The sequence below is a fragment of the Jaculus jaculus genome, chromosome 6 (genome assembly GCF_020740685.1).
Source record: "Jaculus jaculus isolate mJacJac1 chromosome 6, mJacJac1.mat.Y.cur, whole genome shotgun sequence".
Taxonomy (NCBI): domain Eukaryota; kingdom Metazoa; phylum Chordata; class Mammalia; order Rodentia; family Dipodidae; genus Jaculus; species Jaculus jaculus.
The window spans coordinates 9,582,640-9,602,940 of NC_059107.1; the positions used below are offsets into that span (position 1 = coordinate 9,582,640).

General features: G+C 47.2%; 1 protein-coding gene across 1 annotated transcript; it reads left to right on the forward strand.

Moving 5' to 3' along the window:
• Positions 1 to 9,910: 9,910 nt before the first annotated feature.
• Positions 9,911 to 18,256, forward strand: LOC101599657 (L-amino-acid oxidase-like). Its single transcript, XM_045151465.1, has 7 exons — positions 9,911 to 10,003; positions 12,416 to 12,645; positions 12,920 to 13,032; positions 13,595 to 13,796; positions 14,871 to 14,945; positions 16,656 to 16,789; positions 17,329 to 18,256. The coding sequence occupies exons 2-7, from the start codon at positions 12,418 to 12,420 to the stop codon at positions 18,146 to 18,148; spliced, it is 1,572 nt and encodes a 523-aa protein (XP_045007400.1). The 5' UTR covers positions 9,911 to 10,003; positions 12,416 to 12,417; the 3' UTR covers positions 18,149 to 18,256.
• Positions 18,257 to 20,301: the final 2,045 nt, after the last annotated feature.

The following is a 20,301-nucleotide window of genomic DNA, read 5'->3' on the forward strand; positions in this document are numbered from 1 at the left end:
TGCGGCTCAAGCCGAGTCTGGTGGTTTTCTGCTGTGCCGCAGTTGCGGCAGTTGGCCAAGCTGCTGGAGCCGCTTTTCCCGCCTGTGCAGGCTCTGGATGCTCTATAACTCTTCTACTTCTCCGCTGCCGCTTCAATTTCCTATACACCTCGCTTTTTAGTAAAAGTGTGTATTTTGCTGAGTTTTTTTGGTCTTTTTCCCCCCTAGGCTGCTTTGGCGTGGTACCTACGCCACAATCTTAACCCGTAATATATATTTCTTTATTTGCAAGCAGAAAGCAATAGAAGAGAGACAGAGAGAATGGGCACACCAGGGCCTCCAGGCACTGCAAGCAGCCTCCAGATACATGTGCCACTTTATGCATCTGGCTTTACATGGATATTGGGCAAGTGAACTCTGGTTCTTTGGCTTTCCGGCAAGTTTCTTAACCACTGAGTTAGCACCTCCTCCTCTTTCTTTTTCTAGGCAGGGTCTCACTCTAGTCCAGGCTGACCTAGAATTCACTCTGTAGTCTCAGAACTCATAGTGATCCTCCTACCTCTGCATCCCAAGTGCTGGGTTTAAAGAAGTGTGCCACCATGCCTGAACTGTTCTTCTTCTTTTTTTTTTTTTATTGTAAAATGGGCCATGAATATTACTAAGCCCAACACCTTAAAGATTTTCTTCCACAAGTTTGAAGTGTTACATTAATTGTAGGGTTAATTTTAACTTAATTTTTCCATAAGATGGCAGCAAGTTTTCAAATAAAGTATATTGTCATTTGACTAATAAATGTATTCACCTATGAGAAAAATTATGCATAGGCATAAAACAACAACAATGACAATATAAAAATATACAGTCCTCTCAGAGAAAAATCACAGCTTCATGTGGCTGTTCGTCCACCACTTCCACACACAAACACGTTTCTTGCCTCTCTCCTTTCACATTTATAGCTCTCTTGCAATTGAGTTTGAAGATCAGGAAGGTTTTCTTTGTCTTTTTTTTTCAGGCTGGCCTGCAGCTCACCACATAGACCAGGCCTTCGCCTCCAGAATCACCAGAGTTACAGGTGTGAGGAACAGCTCTCCATCCTTCCCCAAGCTTTGCAGATAAGAAAACCAAGGCTTAGTGGAGACAAGACAGAATGCCTTCAGCCAGAGAAGCCCCAGTGTAAAGTGCGCCCCAAGGTCCTTGTGCTGTCCCCCACACCAGGCCAGAGTATTTCCTGAGTCCCGCCAGGGCACAGGAGAGCAGAGGCCATGTCTGTCCTCAGACCTGGGGTGGCTCTGAGAAGCCTGGCTTTAACTCAGAATCAATGAGAGTGAACAGCCTGGCCTGACGGTATAGAAAAGGTGTCTAGGGAGAAATCAACCGTTTGATTGGAAAATAGCAAGAAATTAGGCATATAGACACACATTATAAAAGGTTAAGAACCTGGTATGTAAAGACTGGAAATGTAGCTCACGGGTGGAGGATGTGCCTCATATGTGTGAATGTGTGAGGCTCTTACTTGTTCTCCAGCATTGAAAAAAATGGAGGAGGGAGCCAGGCGTGGAGGTGCATGCCTTTAATCCCAGCACTTGGGAGGCAGAGGTAGGAGGATCGCTGTGAGTTTGAGGCCACCTTGAGCATCTAGAGTGAATTCCAGGTCAGTGTGGACTAGAGTGAAAGCCTGCCTTGAAAAACTAACCCCCCCCCAAGAAAAGGTGGAGGGCTGGAGAGATGGCTCAGCAGTTAAAGGTGCTTGCTTTCAGTGCCCGATGACCAGAGCTCAATTCCCCAGTTCCCACATAAAATAGATAAACAAAGTGGCACATACAACTGGAGTTCGTTTGCAGTGACAAGAGGCTGTAGTATGCCCATTTCTCTCTCTCTCATAAATAAATAATAAAATTTTAAAATGGAGGGGAGGGATGAGGAGGAGGAAGGAACAGGGGGAACTTAACATTTAGAACTTAAATATTCTTTATGTTTTTAAATATTCATAAATGTTGTCTTCTATAGTAATCCCAATTTTGTTCAAAGGACAACAAAGATTTCTAGTCAATGGTCTTAGGTGTTTGCAATGTCATGTCAAGTCTGCAACTTTCAAATGCCAGGAGGAGGGTAGCAGATACCTGTGGATAGCCATCATCTATGATCTATGCATCTATGTATCTATCTGTTATCTACCATCTATCTATCCATCCATCCATCCATCATCTATCTATCAATCTCTCTATCATCCATATATCGTCACCTATCTGCGGGAGACTGAGTATAGGAGGAACGAATGCTCCCATTCAATCTGGATACAGAGGACACTGGATATATTGCAGCATGGTTTCAATTATTTCTTTTTATTTTTCAAACAATAAGACAGGTGCAAGGACCAGGGCATATCACACCTTGCCTTCTTTCTTCCCTCCCTCCTTTACCTCCTTCCTCTCCCCCTCACCTCCTCCTTTCCTCCCTCACCTCCTCCCTCCCTCCCTTGCAGAGCCAGCACTACCCAGCCACTGGGTGGAGCCCTTCTAGGCAGCTTCTAAAAGTCTTTGGAAAACTTTGGGAGGCTTTTTAAAGTTTATGGCAAGATTATAAAACTTGGTACTTCTAGAAGCCCCAGCATAATCTGTTTTGGATCATTCTGAGCTGGCGTTTGTTTGTTTGTTTTCTTGGTTGTTTGTTTTGTTCAAGGTTCACTGAAGTTCAGGCTAAATGTGTGAGGCACCATATCTGGCTTGGGCTGTCTTTATGGTACTGTCAGTACTTTAAATATAAATAAATAAATAAATAAAACTTAAAAATAAAGTAATTAAGGCGGGCTTGGTGGCACACACCTTTAATCCCAGCACTAGAAAGGCAGAGGTAGGAGGAGTACTGTGACTTCAAGGCCAGCCCAAGACTATATAGTGAATTCCAGTTCAGCCTTGGATAGTACAAAAGCCTACCTTGAAAAAACAACCAAAAAAACAAAATTTCAAAAAAATTAAAAGAGATATGCTCATGGACCTAGAGGGATGTCTTAGTGGTTAAGGCACTTGCCTGCAAAACCAAAGAACCCAGGTTTGATTCCCCAGGACCCATGTAAGCCAGATACACAAGGTTGCACATGTGTCTGGAGTTCATTTACAGTGGCTGGAGTCCCTGGTATGGCTTCTCTCTCTCTCTCTCTCTCTCTCTCTCTGCCTCTTTCACTCTCTCAAATAAAAAAGTAAAAATAAAAAATAAAATAAAATATTTTAAAAAAGAAAAACACTACTAGGTATATATACTAAGGACTCATCTCATTACCTTAAAGGTATGTGCTCAACCATGTTTATTGTCGCTCAATTCACAACAGCTGGGAAATGGAACCAGCCTAGATGTCCCTCAACCAATGAGTGGATAATGAAGATATGGCACATTTATACACTGGAGTTCTACTCAGTGCTAAAGAAAAATGAAATCATGAAATTTGCAGGAAACTGGATGGATCTAGAAAGGATTATACTAAGTGCGGTAAACCAGGCCCAGAAAGCCAAGCATCACATGGTCTCTCTCATATGTGGATTCTAGCTACAGATGATTGGGCTTCTGCGTGAGTAAGAAGAAAACTCAGTAGCAAAGGCCAGTAAGCTAGAGTAGAGATATAAAGGGAAGAAAAAGTGAGGTTCAGGGTACTCAATAGGATGGTATTGTATATATGTAAGTAAAGAATAGATTAATGAGGGTGAAAAGGCCCAAAGTGAGGTCAGGGGAAGAGAGTGAGTAAAGGAAAGGTGGAGGGAGGGCTAATCAAAATCTAAGAGGATATAAATAAATCATATGGAAACCTACTTTTTTGGACAATGGAACACTCAGAAGCCATTGATTGTTGCTAGAAAATGTTCATTTCCAGTGATGGGATACCTTCCAGTGAGTTGTTGGCCAGGGAGGTCCCTGATGCCCCCAAAACATTATAGGCCAATGCCAAGGTCCTTGGTTTCTCACCAGAAATAGATGGTTAGACACTATTGCTGAATATTCCACATACTTAGACTGAAAGGCCACTGAGAAATCATGCTGGAACTGAGCTGATAACTCCTCCACTTAAGCCATCTGACAGAAAGCTAGAAGAAGCCATGCGACATGCAGTTCAACAGGAGAGAGAGAAATCACCAGTGAAGATACACCATAGTGGATACTGAAAGCCTTCTATGTGGCCTGCCAGGCCAAATGAGCCAGCGGGTGCAATAATGATACGTCTGTCATGGTGGAAACCAACTGCCTCTAAGTGGACTGGAGGCCTGCTCCATGAGAGGGAATACATCCCTGATACTGAAAACTTAAAACAGGAGTAGTCATGAGCCCTGGGCATGTCACGTCTTCTGCTGTCTGGCTAAATGTATATACTATGCTTATCAAACTGTCCAGTAAGCACTTCTCTTAATGTTCATACCCATATATTAATGCTGTTCTCACTTTTGGTAGAGAATCTTCTCTTTACAGATGGCAGTGACCTTGGGATGACTCAGAAGGCATCATGGTGCTGGAAAGAAGTGACAGGAGTGCTCAGTACTACAATGTCTCTATCACACCTTCCAAGGCTCAGGGTCCATTGTGGAAGAGGTGGAGGAAAGAATGTAAGAGCCAAAGGAAGGGTAGGACTTCCTATACAGCATGCTCCCCCAGACACAAAATGGCCTGGATATCCACGACCCCACATTGCCTGACACTACACAAGACCACCCTAATAGGAGGAAAAGATGATGACATCAAAAGAAAAGAGAGACTGGTTGAGATGGGGAGGGGATGTGATGGAGAGTAGAGTTTCAAAGGGGAAAGTGGGGTGAGGGAGGGCATTACCCTGGGATATTTTTTATAACCATGGAGGTTGTTAATAAAAAAATAAAATAGGGCTGGAGAGATAGCTTAGCTGTTAAGCGCTTGCCTGTGAAGCCTAAGGACCCCGGTTCGAGGCTCAGTTCCCCAGGTCCCACATTAGCCAGATGCACAAAGGGGCGCACGCGTCTGGAGTTTCTTTGCACAGGCTGGAGGCCCTGGCGCGCCCATTCTCTCTCTCTCTCCCTCTATCTGTCTTTCTCTCTGTGTCTGTCGCTCTCAAATAAATAAAAAAAAATTTAAAAAAATATTAAAAAATAAAATAAAATAAAATAAAGAATGCCGGGCGTGGTGGCGCACGCCTTTAATCCCAGCACTGGGGAGGCAGAGGTAGGAGGATTGCCATGAGTTTGAGGCCACCCTGAGATGACAGATTTAATTCCAGGTCAGCCTGGACCAGAGTGAGACCCTACCTCAAAAAACTAAAAAAAGGGCTGGAGAGATGGCTTAGCGGTTAAGCACTTGCCTGTGAAGCCTAAGGACCCCGGTTTGAGGCTCGGTTCCCCAGGTCCCACGTTAGCCAGATGCACAAGGGGGCACACGCGTCTGGAGTTCATTTGCAGAGGCTGGAAGCCCTGGCGCGCCCATTCTCTCTCTCTCCCTCTATCTGTCTTTCTCTCTGTGTCTGTCGCTCTCAAATAAATAAATAAAAATTTTTAAAAATACTTAATAAAAAAACTAAAAAAAAAAAGAAATATGCTCACTTTTACATTTTTTTGCACATATGTGTGTATGAGGGGACGCCAGAGCATCTTACCACTGCATGTCCCCTCTTGTCTGCTTTAGTCAAAAGAGAAAAGTACTGAAGTCTTTTTTAAAACTTTTATTTATTTAAATGCAAGCAGAGAGACAGAGAGAGAGACGAAAGACAGTAGCATGCTAGGGCCTCTAACCACTGCAAACAAACTCCAGACACATGTGGCACTTATGTATTTGGCTTATGTGTGTCCTGGGGAATCGAATCTGGTTCCTTTGGCTTCGCAGGCAAATGCCTTACCTGTTAAGCCATCTCTCAAGGCCCCACCCCCGTTTTTGTTTTGTTTTTTTTTGTAAATGAAGCAGCAACTAGTTAAGGGGGAAAAATACTTCCCCGACTGGGGATTGAACCTAAGCTGTTGTAGCGAGAGTGTCAAATTCTAGCCACTAGACCACAAGAGAAGACAAATATTGTAAGCTCAAGCCACACTACACTAAATGTTGACGGCAGGGCTGGAGGCCCTGGCACCCCATTCTCATTGTCTTTATCTCTCTCTGCCTCATCTGTCTTAAATAAATAAATAAAAATAAGTTATTTAAGCCAGACATGGTGGTGCATACCTTAAATCCCAGCAATCCAGAAGCAGAGGTAGGAGGATGGCCGAGTTTGAGGCTAGCCTGGGACTAAAGAGTATGTTCCGGGTCAGCCTGGGCTAGTGAGAGACCCCACCTTAAAAACATAAGCCGGATAGGAGGGAGTACATCCCTGATACTAAAAACGTAAAACAGGGGTAGTCATGAGCCCTAGGGGTGTAACGTCTGCTGTTGTGTGGCTAAATGTATATACTATGCTTATCAAACTGCCCAGTAAGAACTTCTGTTAATGTTCACACCCTTATATTAATGCTACTTTCATTTTTGGTAGAGAATCTTCTCTTTTCAGATGGCAGTGACCTTGGGACGACTCAGAAGGTATCATGGTGATGGAAAGAAATGACCCCAGTGCTCAGTACTGCAATGTCTCTATCACACCTTCCAAGGCTCAGGGTCTAATGTGGAAAAGGTGGCAGAAAGAATGTAAGAGCCGAAGGAAGGGCAGGAGTTCATACAACATGCTCTCTCCAGACACAAAATGGCCTGGATATCCATGGCCTCACAGTGCCTGACACTACCTGCATAAGACCATCCATCAGAAGAGGAAGAAAAGATCATGAGATCAAAAGTAAAAGAGAGACTGATTGAGATGTGGAGGGGGTATGATGGAGAATGGAGTTTCAAAGGAGAAAGTGTGGGGAGGGAGGGTATTACCTTGGGGTATTTTTTATAATTATGGAAGCTGTTAATAAAAAAATAAAAAATTCGACTGGAAGGATGGCTTAGCACTTAAGGCATTTGTCTGCAAAGCCAAAGGACCCAGGTTCGATTCCCCAGGACCCATGTTAGACAGATGCACAAGGGGGCTCACGCATCTGCAGTTTGTTTGCAGTGGCTGGAGGCTCTGGCGTGCCCATTCTCTCTCTGTCTCTGTCTCTCCATCTCCCTCCCTCTTTCACTGTCAAGTAAATACATGAATGAATAATAAAATATATTTTAAAAATAAAATTTAAATTTCAAATTAAAAATTAAAAACTAAATCAAAAAAAACCTTGAGCCAGACATGTTAATGAATGCCTTTAATTCCAGCACTGGGGTGGCAGATGTAGGAGGATTGCTGTGAGTTCGAGACCACCCTGAGACTCTATAGTGACTTGTAGGTCAGCCTGGGCTAGATTGAGACCCTACCTCGAAAAAAAAAGAGAAAATTAAATAAAATATCGTATATTATACATATAACATATATAAATCCTACTGTACCATTGAACACTAGAACTTACATTTCTTTTCTGTTTTCTGTTTGTTTAAATTTTTTAAGTTAAAATATTTATTTATCTGAGAGATACAGAAGGAATGGGCGCTATATGGCCTCTGGCCACTTCAGATAAACTCCAGGTGCATATGGCATTTTGTGCATCAGGCTTATGTGGGCCCTGGCGAATTGAAACTGGGTCCTTTGGCTTTTAAGGCAAGAGACTTAGCTGCAAGGCTTCTCTCCAGATCTGTTTAGATTTTTTTAAATGTTTGCATGTGCTAATGTATATGTCAATGTTTTGCACGTGTGTATGGGGTCATTCTTTGGGAACACAGTCCATCTTTTTTTTTTTTTTAAATTATTTATTTACTTGAGAGCGACAGACACAGAGAGAAAGACAGATAGAGGGAGAGAGATAGAATGGGCGCGCCAGGGCCTCCAGCCTCTGCAAACGAACTCCAGATGCATGCGCCCCCTTGTGCATCTGGCTAACGTGGGACCTGGGGAACCGAGCCTCGAACCGGGGTCCTTAGGCTTCACAGGCAAGCGCTTAACCGCTAAGCCATCTCTCCAGCCCCATCTTTTTGTTTTTAAAGTAGGGTCACACTAGCCCAGGTTGACCTGTTTTTCACTATGTAGTCTCAGGATGGCTTTGAACTCACAGCAATCTTCCTGTGTCTGCCTCCTAAGTGCTAGTTCACTTTCTTGAAACAAGGTCTCTCGTGGGCCTGGAGCTTGCTAGACTGTCTGGCCAGTGAGCCCGAGTCTCTACCGAGCTAAACTACTACACCTGTGGTGTCACGTGGGCTCAAACGGCTGCATCAGGCCCTTAAGCTTGCACAGGTACTTTACTGATGGAACCACTTTCCCAGCCCTGTTTGGTTGGATTTTTGAGTTAGGGTCTCAGGTAGTGGAGTGGGTTCCTGGCCAGACTGGGCTATGGAATGAGATTTAGGATGTGTGCTTTCCATGTTCTTTCCCCTATGGATTTCATTCATCCCTCTAACAAAAGTGTCACTGCAACTACATACATGATCACTATGTACACGTGGCCAAAACAGGCCTGGGGTCTACGCAGGATAAACCGGGAGGACCTGACTCTGGTCTCTGAACCAGCACCTGGGCCGCTCAGTGGTCCCCTTGCTGCAGAGACAGGTCATGGTCACTCTAAGACAGGCTGTTACTTAGTTTCTGAGGTCAATGGATGGGTGGAGAAATACCAGGGCTGTGGGTCTGTTGGTCACCAGGGCCACCTCAGGCTTCCTGGATCTGAGTTCCCTGTGTGAACTGGGGCCTGTGTTGCATTGTTTTGAGAGCTCCTAAAGCTCAAAGATGCTTTTTCCTGCCCTCCTCTGTAGCCTGGGGAGAGCCCTTGACCCGGTAGCTTGACTCTCCCAGGCAGGGCAACAGACAAAGAAGAGAATGGCCCATGAAAACTGCCTCCACTTGGGAAAACAGCTCAAAGCATTTGTGTTTCCCAGAAGACTCTGCATTTTTAAAATTTTATTTTAGTTAATTACTTTACTTATTTATTTGACAGAGATTGAGAGAATGGACATGCCAGGGCTTCCAGCCCCTGCAAATTAATTCCAGATGCGTGTGCCCCCTTGTGCATCTGGCTAGCATGGGTCCTGGGGAATCAAACCCTGGTCCTTTGGCTTTGCAGACAAACACCTTAACCACTAAGCCATCCATCCAGTCCCTGCCTTTTTTTTTTTTAATTTTTTTTGTTCATTATTTATTTATTTATTTGAGAGCGACAGACACAGGGAGAAAGACAGATAGAGGGAGAGAGAGAGAATGGGCACGCCAGGGCTTCCAGCCACTGCAAACGAACTCCAGACGCGTGTGTCCCCTTGTGCATCTGGCTAACGTTGGACCTGGGGAACTGAGCCTTGAACCGGGTTCCTTAGGCTTCACAGGCAAGCGCTTAACCACTAAGCCATCTCTCCAGCCCCAGTCCCTGCCTTTTTTATAGGCTAGTATTAGCAGTGATTTCAAATACGATTTTCCAGCAATGCAGTTAAGATGATCAGTGTGCATTGTACGCATGTGTTGTGACAGCATTCCAAATCTTACTAATATGTAAAGTTAATACATGCATATATATAAATGCATTACAGGGAGAAAAGAGAAGAAACAAAAACCGAAGGCTTCAGATGCCAAAATCAGTTAGGCTGCACTTTCTCAGTTCCAGCAAAGAGAGAACGAATAATTCCTGCTTCCACACTTGAAGGAAGAGGAGATGGCCAGGCCTGGCGGTGTTCACCAGCACTCATGTTAGGAGCAATAGTTCTAAGTGAACATGAAGCACTCACCCAGCAGGGAGAGCATCACCATGGCAATGGGGGTGGGGTGCGTGCTGCACCCAGAGACCAGTTGGGAGCTGATATGCAAATGAGCTAACCCTAAGGTGGCTATCAGCAGCCAGGATGACTGAGGAAAAAATGTGTATAAAAACCCAGCAAAAGCTCAGAACACTGTCACTGAACTCAGAGGTAGCCTCCAGGTCGCTCTCTGCGTTGATCTCCGCTGTGAGAAGGAGCAGCCCGTGGGACCCCTTGGCAGCCTGGCAGGGAGTGGAGCAGACCAAGAAGAACCCATTTGTCACCTGAGCGCCAAGTGACATCACAAGTGAGTGCCCCAGGGGTTTAGGCTAGTTGAGAGGATAAAAGAGAAAGGGACCTGTCTTAATTAACATGCATGAAGAGTGAACAAAGTGTAGCAAATGAATGAACACAATCCACCTCTTGACTACTGAGTTTAGCCCTCCCTACAGCTCAGGAGGCCGAGGTAGGAGGATCACTATGAGTTTGAGGCCAGCCTGAGACTCCATAGTGAATACCGGGTCAGCCCGCTCTAGACACCTTAACTCAATGAACAAAACGCAACAAAACCAATCACAAAAACATGCGGTTTGACCATTCTTACAAAATGGCGATCCTGAGAGGAGCACGCAGGCTATTTTTAAGCACAACTAGGGGAAATCCAGGCGGGGTTAGGCAATTTTCTAACGTGCTTGGCTAGGCAGGCAGCAACTCCGCTTGTACATCACTGTTTGGTTGGGGCAAAAGGGACATGTCTGGCCATGTCTGGACTTGTCTCCAAGAACTGACTCAGCCCCCAGAGTGCAAAATGGAGGCTACCTTTCCCAGCCACATGTCTGGGACACTGTTGATTAAGAGCCCGCCTTTGTTCGTGGTTTTCCCCAGAAGTCTTGCCTGCCTGTCCGGGAAACTGAAACTTGGGCCTAGCTGTAAACTGGACTAATGTGATCAAACCTAGATTTTCTGAGCGCACTGTGTATGTGTGCACAAGCAAGTGTTCATCTGAGGTGTGGGTCTGCATGTCCATACTTCCCCTCCTTGTAAGGACACCAGATGGAGGAGGATCCAGCCAAACAGCTCCTCTTTTTTTTTTTTTTTTTGGTTTTTCAAGGTAGGGTCTCACTCTAGCCCAGGCTGACCTGGAATTCACTATGGAGTCTCAGGGTGGCCTCACACTCATGGCGATCCTCCTACCTCTGCCTCCCAAGTGCTGGGATTAAAGGCGTGCACCCCCATGCCCGGCTTTTTTTGATTTTTTTTTTTTTTTTTTTTTTTTGGATGCAGTGTCTTGCTGTAGCCCAGGATGGCATCAAACTCACAGCAATTCTCGCGCCCTCAGCCTCACTTTTAATGTTTTTAAAAATAGTTTTAGCTTGGCATGGAGGAGTATGTTTTAATGTCAGCACTCAGGAAGCAGAAATAGCAGTATATTCCTGAGTTGGAGGCCACCCTGAGACTATACAGTGAATTCCAGGTCAGCCCGGCCTAAACCAAGACCCTACCTTGAAAAACCAAATATATGTAATTTATTTTCAAGCAGAGAGAGACAGAGGGAGAGAGTGAGAGAATGAGTGTGTCAGGGCCTCTTGCCTCTGCTAACCCACTCCAGATGTATGTGCCACTTTGTGCACTTGGTTTTAGGTGGGTATGTGGGTCTGCAGGCTTTGATACCAAGTGCTTTTAATTACTGAGCCATCATTCCAGCCCCTGTGGCTTATTTTTATTTCCTTATTTTTGTGTGTCGAGGCGCTATGTATGTGGTATATATGGACACACCAGGACCTCTTGCTGCTGAAAACCCATACCAGGCGCTTGCACCACTTTTTGTATCTGGCTTACATGGATGGCTTGAGAATTGATCCCCAGGTTTCTGGGCTTTGCAAGAAATTCCCTGTAACTGCTGAGTCATCTCCCAGATTTTCCCTTTTCTTTTCTTTTTTTAATTTTTTGGAGGAAGGGTGTTACTTTAACACAGGCTCACCAAGAACTCACTCCATAGCCCAGTCCAACTCATAGTGATCTTCCTACCTCAAGTTCCTAAGTGCTAGGATTACCGGCGTGAGCTACCATAGCTGGCCATAACTTCATTTCAACTAAGTCGCCTTTTCAAAGGCCACCATATCAAGAGTCACATTCTGAAGCATGGTGAGTTAACACATGAGTTTTGAGAAAACATGATTCATGCCAAAACACAGAACTAGCTTTGGAAACAGTAAGAACATTGCCCTCCCAAAACAAGCACCTTAGGTCCTCTCCCAAGAAGGTATAGCAGATCTCTTCCACAGCTGAACAGGAATGGATGTACCTCAAGAAGGCAGGCATGGGAACACACACTCACCATGGGGCCAGGTATATGACCTGTGAGCCTTGCTCACCTCTGAGAGGTGACTTCCTGGGGGAGGGGCTACTGTGAGGCTTGGGAAGCCCCAGAGCTTAGACTTTGTACTATCAGCTTATTAGATGAGGTGGCAGACCACCTGTCCTGGTCTTGCCCTCCCATATTCTTGTTGAGTTAGGGTCTTCTCACTTCACCAAACATTCTGCTACCCAAGGGGAAAATGGGAAGAGCCAATGTGTTGGGTAGGTCTGCCTTACCCATGTGTGTGGTAGTCTCACTAACTGAGGTGAGGATAGACCCCTTGGAAAGACCCATGGTGTGCATCATTCCCTGAAGGTACTGAATTGGACATTTGCTGATAAGTGTGACCCGTCTCCACAGCTATGTTCCCAGGCTGGCTGGCTCTCACCCTGCTGTCTGTGGCATGCCTGGGTACCCAGGACTTCAATGAGGAGCTTAAGAAGTGCTTTGAAGATCCCCAATATGAAGATCTGCTGCAGCTGGCTAGAAATGGGATAGGGCAGACATCAGTGAAGAAGAAGATCATTGTGATCGGGGCAGGCATGGCTGGGCTCACTGCTGCCAAGATCTTGCACGATGCTGGCCACCAGGTACATGGCAGGGCATGGGAGAGTCTCTCATGGGAAGCTTGGGCTTGGAGAAGGGAGGTGGTTATGGATAGCCTTAGGGAGCTAGGGCCAGAGGTGAGGCCTAGGGCTCTAGGTTGGGGTAGCTGGGGCAGGAGGGCTGATGGGTTAGCCATGTAACAGAGGCAGACCTCAGAGAAGGTGATAAAGCTGGGCCTGACAGAGAGGCAGAGGAAGATGTCATGTGGGAAGGGATGAGATCAGTCTCACAGGGTCACTTAAGTGGCTATCTTTCTAGGTGACTGTGTTGGAAGCCTCAGGGCGTGTTGGTGGCAGAATAGAGACACACAGAGTTGCTGGAGTAACGTGGTTCATAGAGCTGGGCGCCATGAGAATTCCTATCAGCCACAAGTATGACGGGGAGCCTGAGGAGCCAGGGAAGAGGGAGGGTATCATGGCCGAGAGGGACACAGGGTAGAGTCCTTTTCTTGAGCATTCATTGGGTTGGGATCTGACCCCACTCATTTTCTAGGCCCAGGGCAACCCAGTGAACTCTCTTGGCCTCACTGTTTTAGTCTAAGGCATGAGATCACTCCACCTGCTCCAACTGTCTAGGAAGTTGAGGATCCCAAAAGATAATGCATGTGGTTGAACACCTTAGAGAGTCAAAAGCGGCCTGTGAGGTTTGCAAGCAATGGGAATAGGAGAGCATCCTCAGGAGAAAGGTGTGTGGTGCTTTTTGGAAAATATGGGATAAAGGCGAGTCCTCTGGAATAGAAAAGTTTCAGGAGTGGTACACAGACTCCAGGGAGGGGGTTCTCAAGGCTGCTCTCCATGTGCCCTTCTCAGAGCTCCTAGCTTGTTTGCCTGATCAGGCAGCTGTGGAGGGAGTTGGGTGGGGCGGAGTTTCTGGTGAATCTGAGGGATGCAAGAAGTGAGCACAGGGACTTATGTCTGGAGATGATCTCCACAGCCTCACCCAGGAGTTCGTGAAGAGATCTGGGCTGGACCTCCAGGAGTTCTACTCCAATAATGACCAGACCTGGATGCTGTTCAATGGTGTTCGGCACCAACTGGGAGACGTGAAGGCCAATCCTGACCGGCTGGGCTACTCGGTCAGAGATGATGAGAAGAACAAGACAGCAGATCAACTTTTTAAACAATCCCTGAGGAAGGTAAGGCAGAGTGGGGAGCAGGGTGTCTGTCCTCAGAGCCATCTCTTCACACACTTCCCTTCTGATTTCCTAAGTGAGATAGAAGGGCCTTGCGCAGACCCCAGACCCGTGTGTGGGATGCCTGCAGCAGCCTGGTCTTTACCAGCCGAACTTCCTCTTGTGTCCCTGTCATGTCAGTCACTAACTCAGTAGTAATTGTGAATCCTCACACTCCTAACGTGTCGCCCTGTGCAGGCATGTGCCCATCTGGCCACTGGTAAACCTGTCAGAGCACGTTCAGGTCTAAGTCAGAAAGAGACTAAGAAGCTGAACTTTTTGTGACCCTGAGCAATATTCTTACCATCTCTATTCTCCTGATCTCCATATTCTGGAGCCCCTCTTATAGAGCCCCCACTCTCTGCCAGGATGTGAGGAGTATGTGGGAGGGTGTGTGTAAAGTCACAGTGGTGCAAAGCACACAGCTCATGCTCACACCAAGCTCACATCCTGATAGAAGTAGCTGCAGGAAAGCCACCCTGCGCCCTGCCTACAAGGCCGGGCCACCTTTTTCTGTCCAGTGTTTCCTCAGCACTGACAATGCCTTTGTCTTCTCTGCCTCACGGCCTAGAGAGACCTCAGTGTGACAGTGAGCACTGCAAGACCAAGTTCTCTGCCCAGGTGTTCTAGAGCTGTGTCCCACTGTGGCTCAGTGCCAACATGCCTAGCCTCTCTTACAATCAGTGGGGACTGATGGCACCCACCTCATCCACAATGGCCTCAGAGTCCTTTGGAAATGACCTCAACAAAGGACAATGAAGTATACTCCCCATTTCTGGGAACCCCAAGGCTGACAAAGTGGCTTTGGCTTCTGCCTTTGTCAAATACCTGGTATCTGCTTAAGAGTCAAGAGGAATTTCTACCAGCAGGAGACTCCACTTGTGAGACACAGTTCTGGAATAATGCAGGCCACACACACATATAATTGGAGCCTCTTGAACAAGTGTGGAGCATGGGGGCTGGATGGGGCAGGGGCTGAGGGCTTGGGGGAGGGCAAGCCCTGCCCATCATGACCTCCCCATCTTCTTCTCTCCTGAGATTGAGAAAGAGCTGACCAACTGTAAATGCAGCTGCCGCCAGGTGCTGGAAAAGTATGACTCCTTCTCCACCAAGGTCAGTCCTGGGGGCCCTGTGCTCTGCGAGGTGCTTCCAAGGGGACATTTCCTCCACCATGCTTAGCATGCTGCATGACATTTGTTTAGCTTAACTGTCTGTGCTGCTGGAATGTCCTCTACTAGGACAGGGAGGAAGGGAGAGAGGAAAGGAAGAAGAAAGGGAAGGTGGAGGGGAACCAGGCCATTTCAAGGAGAGCAGTCCAAGGCTCAGAGATTGCTGTGTCAAAGGAGTCACCACCATTTTGGCATAGTCAAAGGCAGGTGGAGGTGTGGGCAAGACTTATGCACTCCAGTGTTGCTTCATTAGTGAGTGACATCCAGGAACTGGATCTTACATGATCATGTAGTTGTGAAGGAATCATGATGTTTACTTGCAAGAGTTAAGATGACAGCAGGGTCCCTGCGCTATGACCCTCAAGGGACCACGGTGGTGAGGAGGATGGCCACTGATGGAAACAGTCTCTAACAGCAGTGAAAAGCAGGAAAGAGTGGGGGTGGGGTTGCTGGTGGTAAGCTGAGAGGTACAAGTGCTTGCCTGGCATGTGAGGGATCCTTGGTCAATACCCACATTGCAGAAGCCAAAGAAAACCATAAAGAAGGTTCCAGGTGTGCTTCAATTGGAGGCTGCTGACTTGAGGAGGCTGAGGCTAGGCAACTATGAGTGGGACTCTATGTGACTGGATGGCCCTGGGCTAAAACAGAGTCTAGAAGGGAAAACTAGTCATCACTGGTCAGATCTGAGCATCTGAGCCAGCTGCTACAATGGAGAACTTGGGTTGCCATAAAGGCAGAATGGATCAGAGTCCTGTTGCCAAATGTGGTCAGGCTGTTGCATGTTTAAGATCCCCCTGAAGGGGGGGATGCAGAGAGTGGAGAATGCACATGACCCAGTCATTCCAGGTCAGACTGGGCTGGAATGAGGCCCTACCCAGAAAAAAAAAAAAAAAAAGACCCAGTGATCTCAGGGCCCTGCTCTCCAATTCCACTATAAAACACCCAGACTTGGGTACTGATTGGGCTGAGTCCTGACTGTCTACATTAACAGTCTCTAGAGCTGACATGTCTTTAAGCACCTTGGCATTATTGTTGCTACTGTTGGCAGGCCCTAGCAGCATCCCTTCTGGTTTAAATCAGCATGCCAGATAGAAGCATTTGTTCAGCCTGACAAAAGAGGTAGTGAGCAGACATCCTAGCAGTTTCCTTCAGTGTTTAGCCCCCAGGGCATGGCCAGGGCTTGGTGGGGACATCAGAAGCCATTGATAAAGGTAGTCAAGACCGCTAGGTGACAGGGAAGGTGGGGTGGCCAAGTGAGGATGAGAAGAAATACTTGGTACTCAGCTTCTTGGTTTGGTGTTGCAGGGAAGATAAGAGAAGCTAAGCTAGGTCCTTGTGGGCATGAAGATTGGGCCTCCATGTGTCCCTAACTGTAAAACAGGGTTCCTTATGGTTATATCTGAGGATTTCACAAGGCAACAGCTAGGAAGAATATCTGTAGGGGGACAGTCCTCACTTATGTCAGCTATTTTCCCTGCTTGGGGGAGTAAGAAGACTGTGCCAGACACTGTCAGGTTGCCACTGGGAACCAAGGGGTGCACATCTGCCATTCCAACCTGTCCAGGTCAGGTTCTTCGTATCCTTGAGGGGACTGCCACTTTAGTTCCCCGGGCACTCTGAGCCTCTTGCCTTCTCTCCCCTCACATGGTCACAGGAATACCTGATCAAGGTTGGGAACCTGAGCCGCGGGGCCGTGCAGATGATTGGGGACCTGCTGAATGCAGACTCTGGCTACTACGAGGCCTTCATGGAGACCCTGCGAGCCTACATCATCTTCGGGGAGTCCAGGTTGGAAAAGGGGTAGAGGAAGATGGGCTAGCTAGTCACTGATGAGGACAGTGGTAGCAAGATGGGCTAATGAGCCAGGTGAAAATCCCAAAAGAACTTGGAGGGGGTGTGGGAGTGGGTTCCCATTCCCCAACAACCCATAACACCAGGAGTGGAGTGCACACCTGTAATCCCAGCACTCAGGAAGCAGAGACAGGAGGATTAGAAGTTCAAGTTCAACGTCATCCTCTGTCACATAGGCATTAGACTTTGTCGCAAAATAAATAAGAACCCTGGGGCTCCTCAAACCAGCTGGTCAGCGTGGAGGTGACCCTGGGAGTGGGGTTTATGGAAAATAGTCAATAGGGAGCAGCAATCTCTGCTAGATCCCTGGAGCTAACAGGCACTGCTTGATACCGATTCCTCTTGCAAAGCTGATCTCTATGAAATGTGGCTGGAGCAGGCCCATGAGGAGACCCAGCCTCTGTCCTGTTCCAGTGACAGGTCCTCTGCAGACCTTATCTTGTCAACCTGCTTCCCTTCTCCCTGTTCGCCCAAAGGTTTGATGAAATCACCGGGGGCTTTGACCAGCTCCCCCAGGCCTTGAGTGATGCACTCTGTCCAGGGACTGTGAAGCTTCACTCTCTAGCAGAGAGTGTGGAGATGTCTGGAGACTGTGTCCACGTGACCTACAGGACCTCAGACCCTCTGCAGCCCAGGGCACGCCTCACTGCTGACTTCGTGCTGGTGGCCACCACGGCCAAGGCTGCCCGCCTCCTCCGATTCCAGCCACCCCTCTCCCTCGACAAGCAGGACGCACTGCGTTCAATCCACTACACCAGCGCCTCTAAAGTGGTCCTGGCCTGCACACGGCGCTTCTGGGAGGACGACAGCATCTTCGGTGGCAAGTCCAGCACTGACGGGCCGGCCCGGTTCATCTACTATCCCAATCAGCGCTTCTCCGGGGATAAAGGGGTCATCCTAGCTTCTTACACCTTGGATGATGACTCCACGTTCATGGCTGCTCTGGACCGTGACCGGATAGTGGAGGTTGTCCTGGATGATCTCGCTGCTGTCCATAACCGCTCCAAGGAGGAGCTCCGGGCCCTGTGTCCCTACTCCAATGTCAAGCACTGGGGCCTGGACCCCTACTCTATGGGTGGCGTTGCTTTCTTCACCCCCTATCAATATATGGACTATGCCCAAGAGCTCAGCCGGCCAGAAGGGCGGGTCTACTTCGCTGGCGAGCACGTAGACCTGCCCCATGGCTGGATCGACACTGCCATCAAGTCAGGCCTCAAGGCTGCAAAGAGCATCCAGGAGGCTGTGAACTTGGCTTCGACAGAGAACCCAGAGCACACAAAAGAGCACAGCTCCTAAACTCTGTTGTAGCCAGCGTAATAGGCCTCTTGAATTTGGGTGATTCTCCACCAGGGGAAATGTCACCCCACTTTTGCTCACACTTTCACCTTTGCCCCCGAGATGCTATCTTGCCTAAGCCTTGGATTTGTTGACAGAAACAAGCACATGTGCTATAAAGTGCAAAGCAATAAAGCGCCTGTGCAGAGGAAGATGCTCACTAAGTGTTTCATTGACATTTTGCTGTCATCCAAACAATGCTAGAGTGGCATGATGATGGAGACACTTGTCTTGCAAAGGCCTCGTTTTTCATTTCTTGAAATTATATCTCGTCCTACTTCTCCTCCCCCTCTCTGCTCCTCCAAATTCCATGACTGAATATTGTTTTGGAGTGTGTGTGCTTGCGTGTACATGTGTGTGTGTGTGTGTGTGTGTGTACAGGTGCACGTGTTTGTGTGGAGGACAGAGGACAGCCCTCGCTTTATCATCCTCACATCCACCATCCACTTTGTTTGAGGTAGGGTTTCTCACTGGCCTGGAGCTCAACAATGTGGCATGTCTGGCCTCTTCTCCCTCTCCCTCTTTCTCTTTCTCTCTCTGCTTGCAAATAAAAATATCTCCAGATGCTTTAATAAAAATAACTCCAGATGTGTGCACCCTCATGTTTAGGTTACGTGGGTCTTGGGGAATCAAACCTGGTTCCTTTGGCTTTGCAGGCAAGCACGTTAACTGCTAAGCCACTTCTCCGGCCCTACATGACTAAATTTTAAGAGAAGTTGGGAAATTAGCTACTTGGAGCAACAGCATAGCCAGAAATATGCTCCTATGCTCAGTGCTTCTCCGTATTATCACAACCCTGATGTACAGTTTCTTTTGAAAGAACATTTTTATTGTTTATTTGCAAAGAGTGAGTGAGAGGCAGTTAGAGTCCTTGTCACTGCAAACGTACTCCAGATGCATATGCCACTTTGTATATTTGGCTTTACATGGGTACTGGAGAACTAAACCCAGGCTTTGCAAGCAAATGCTTTTAAGTGCTAAGCCATCTCTTTAGCCCCTGTTGTACAAATTCTAACATTATTTTGTACTACAGAGGAGGAAGACTGATTCTCAAAGTGATTAACCAGCCTGATGTCACACAGGCTAGTCCAAAGTGGCTCACTGTTAAACCTAGGCCTGGAGGGATGGCTTCGAGGTTACGGCACTTGCCTAAAAAGCCAAAGGACCTAGGTTGAATTCCCCAAAACCTACAGAAAGCCAGATGCACAAGGTGACAAGTGTGTCTATAATTTGTTTGCAGTGGCTGGAGGCCCTGGCATGACCATTCTCTTTCTCTCTCAGTCTCACAAATAAATAAATAAAAATATTTTTAAAACATTTTATTTACTTTCAATTATTTATTTGAGAGCGACAGACAGAGAGAAAGGGAGAGAAAGATGCAGATAGAGGGAAAGAGAGAGAGAATGGTCATGCTGGGGCCTCCAGCCACTGAAAAGGAACTCCAGATATGTGCACCCTCTTGTGCATCTGGCTAACATGGGTCCTGAGGAATTGAGCCTTAGGCTTCACAGGCAGGCACTTAACCACTAAGCCATCTCTACAGCCCTAAAAATAATTAAAAATATACATATTCAGTTAAACCCAACCCCAAGTCCACTTGCTTCTTCTAGGGTCAACAGTGTGTGTTTGATTTTGTGCTTCTGGAACAAAGAGCATCGTCTTGAGCAATGAATATGCTAAGTGTTACTTCATGAAGAAAAGCCAGAAGTTGCAGTGCTATATCCTGACGTCCACCAAGCAGGTCCCCAGACCCTTCTGTCTGGGAAGACGTGCTGAGTGCCGAGGCAGACAGATGGAGTTCATGCCGGTGACACCTGTCAGGCAGACTGATGGGTGTGTTCTAGAGAAGCCCATCACTTGGAAGTGACTTGGCCTCTTGGGGTTGTGAGAGCCACAGGAAGAGGCCAGTGGCCATCAGTGAGGGCACAGTTCATCACCACAGACAACTAGGTACTCCTAGGAAGGCCTTCAGAGCCAACGTGGCCACACCATTCTCTTTAGGACCAGGGCTGGGAAAGCACCCTGTACTTCCAGGACCCTCTCCAGCAAGAGCTAGATGTTACCTGGCTTGTAGGCCAGTGAATGAGCGTGCCGAGGTTTCATGAAAGCTGAGA

Coding starts and splice junctions, on each gene's coding strand:
- LOC101599657 (XM_045151465.1), top strand. CDS start 12,418: ATGTTCCCAGGCTGGCTGGCTCTCACCCTGCTGTCTGTGGCATGCCTG. Junction 13,797..14,870: donor TTAAACAATCCCTGAGGAAG/GTAAGGCAGAGT, acceptor TTCTCTCCTGAG/ATTGAGAAAGAGCTGACCAA. Junction 14,946..16,655: donor ATGACTCCTTCTCCACCAAG/GTCAGTCCTGGG, acceptor ACATGGTCACAG/GAATACCTGATCAAGGTTGG.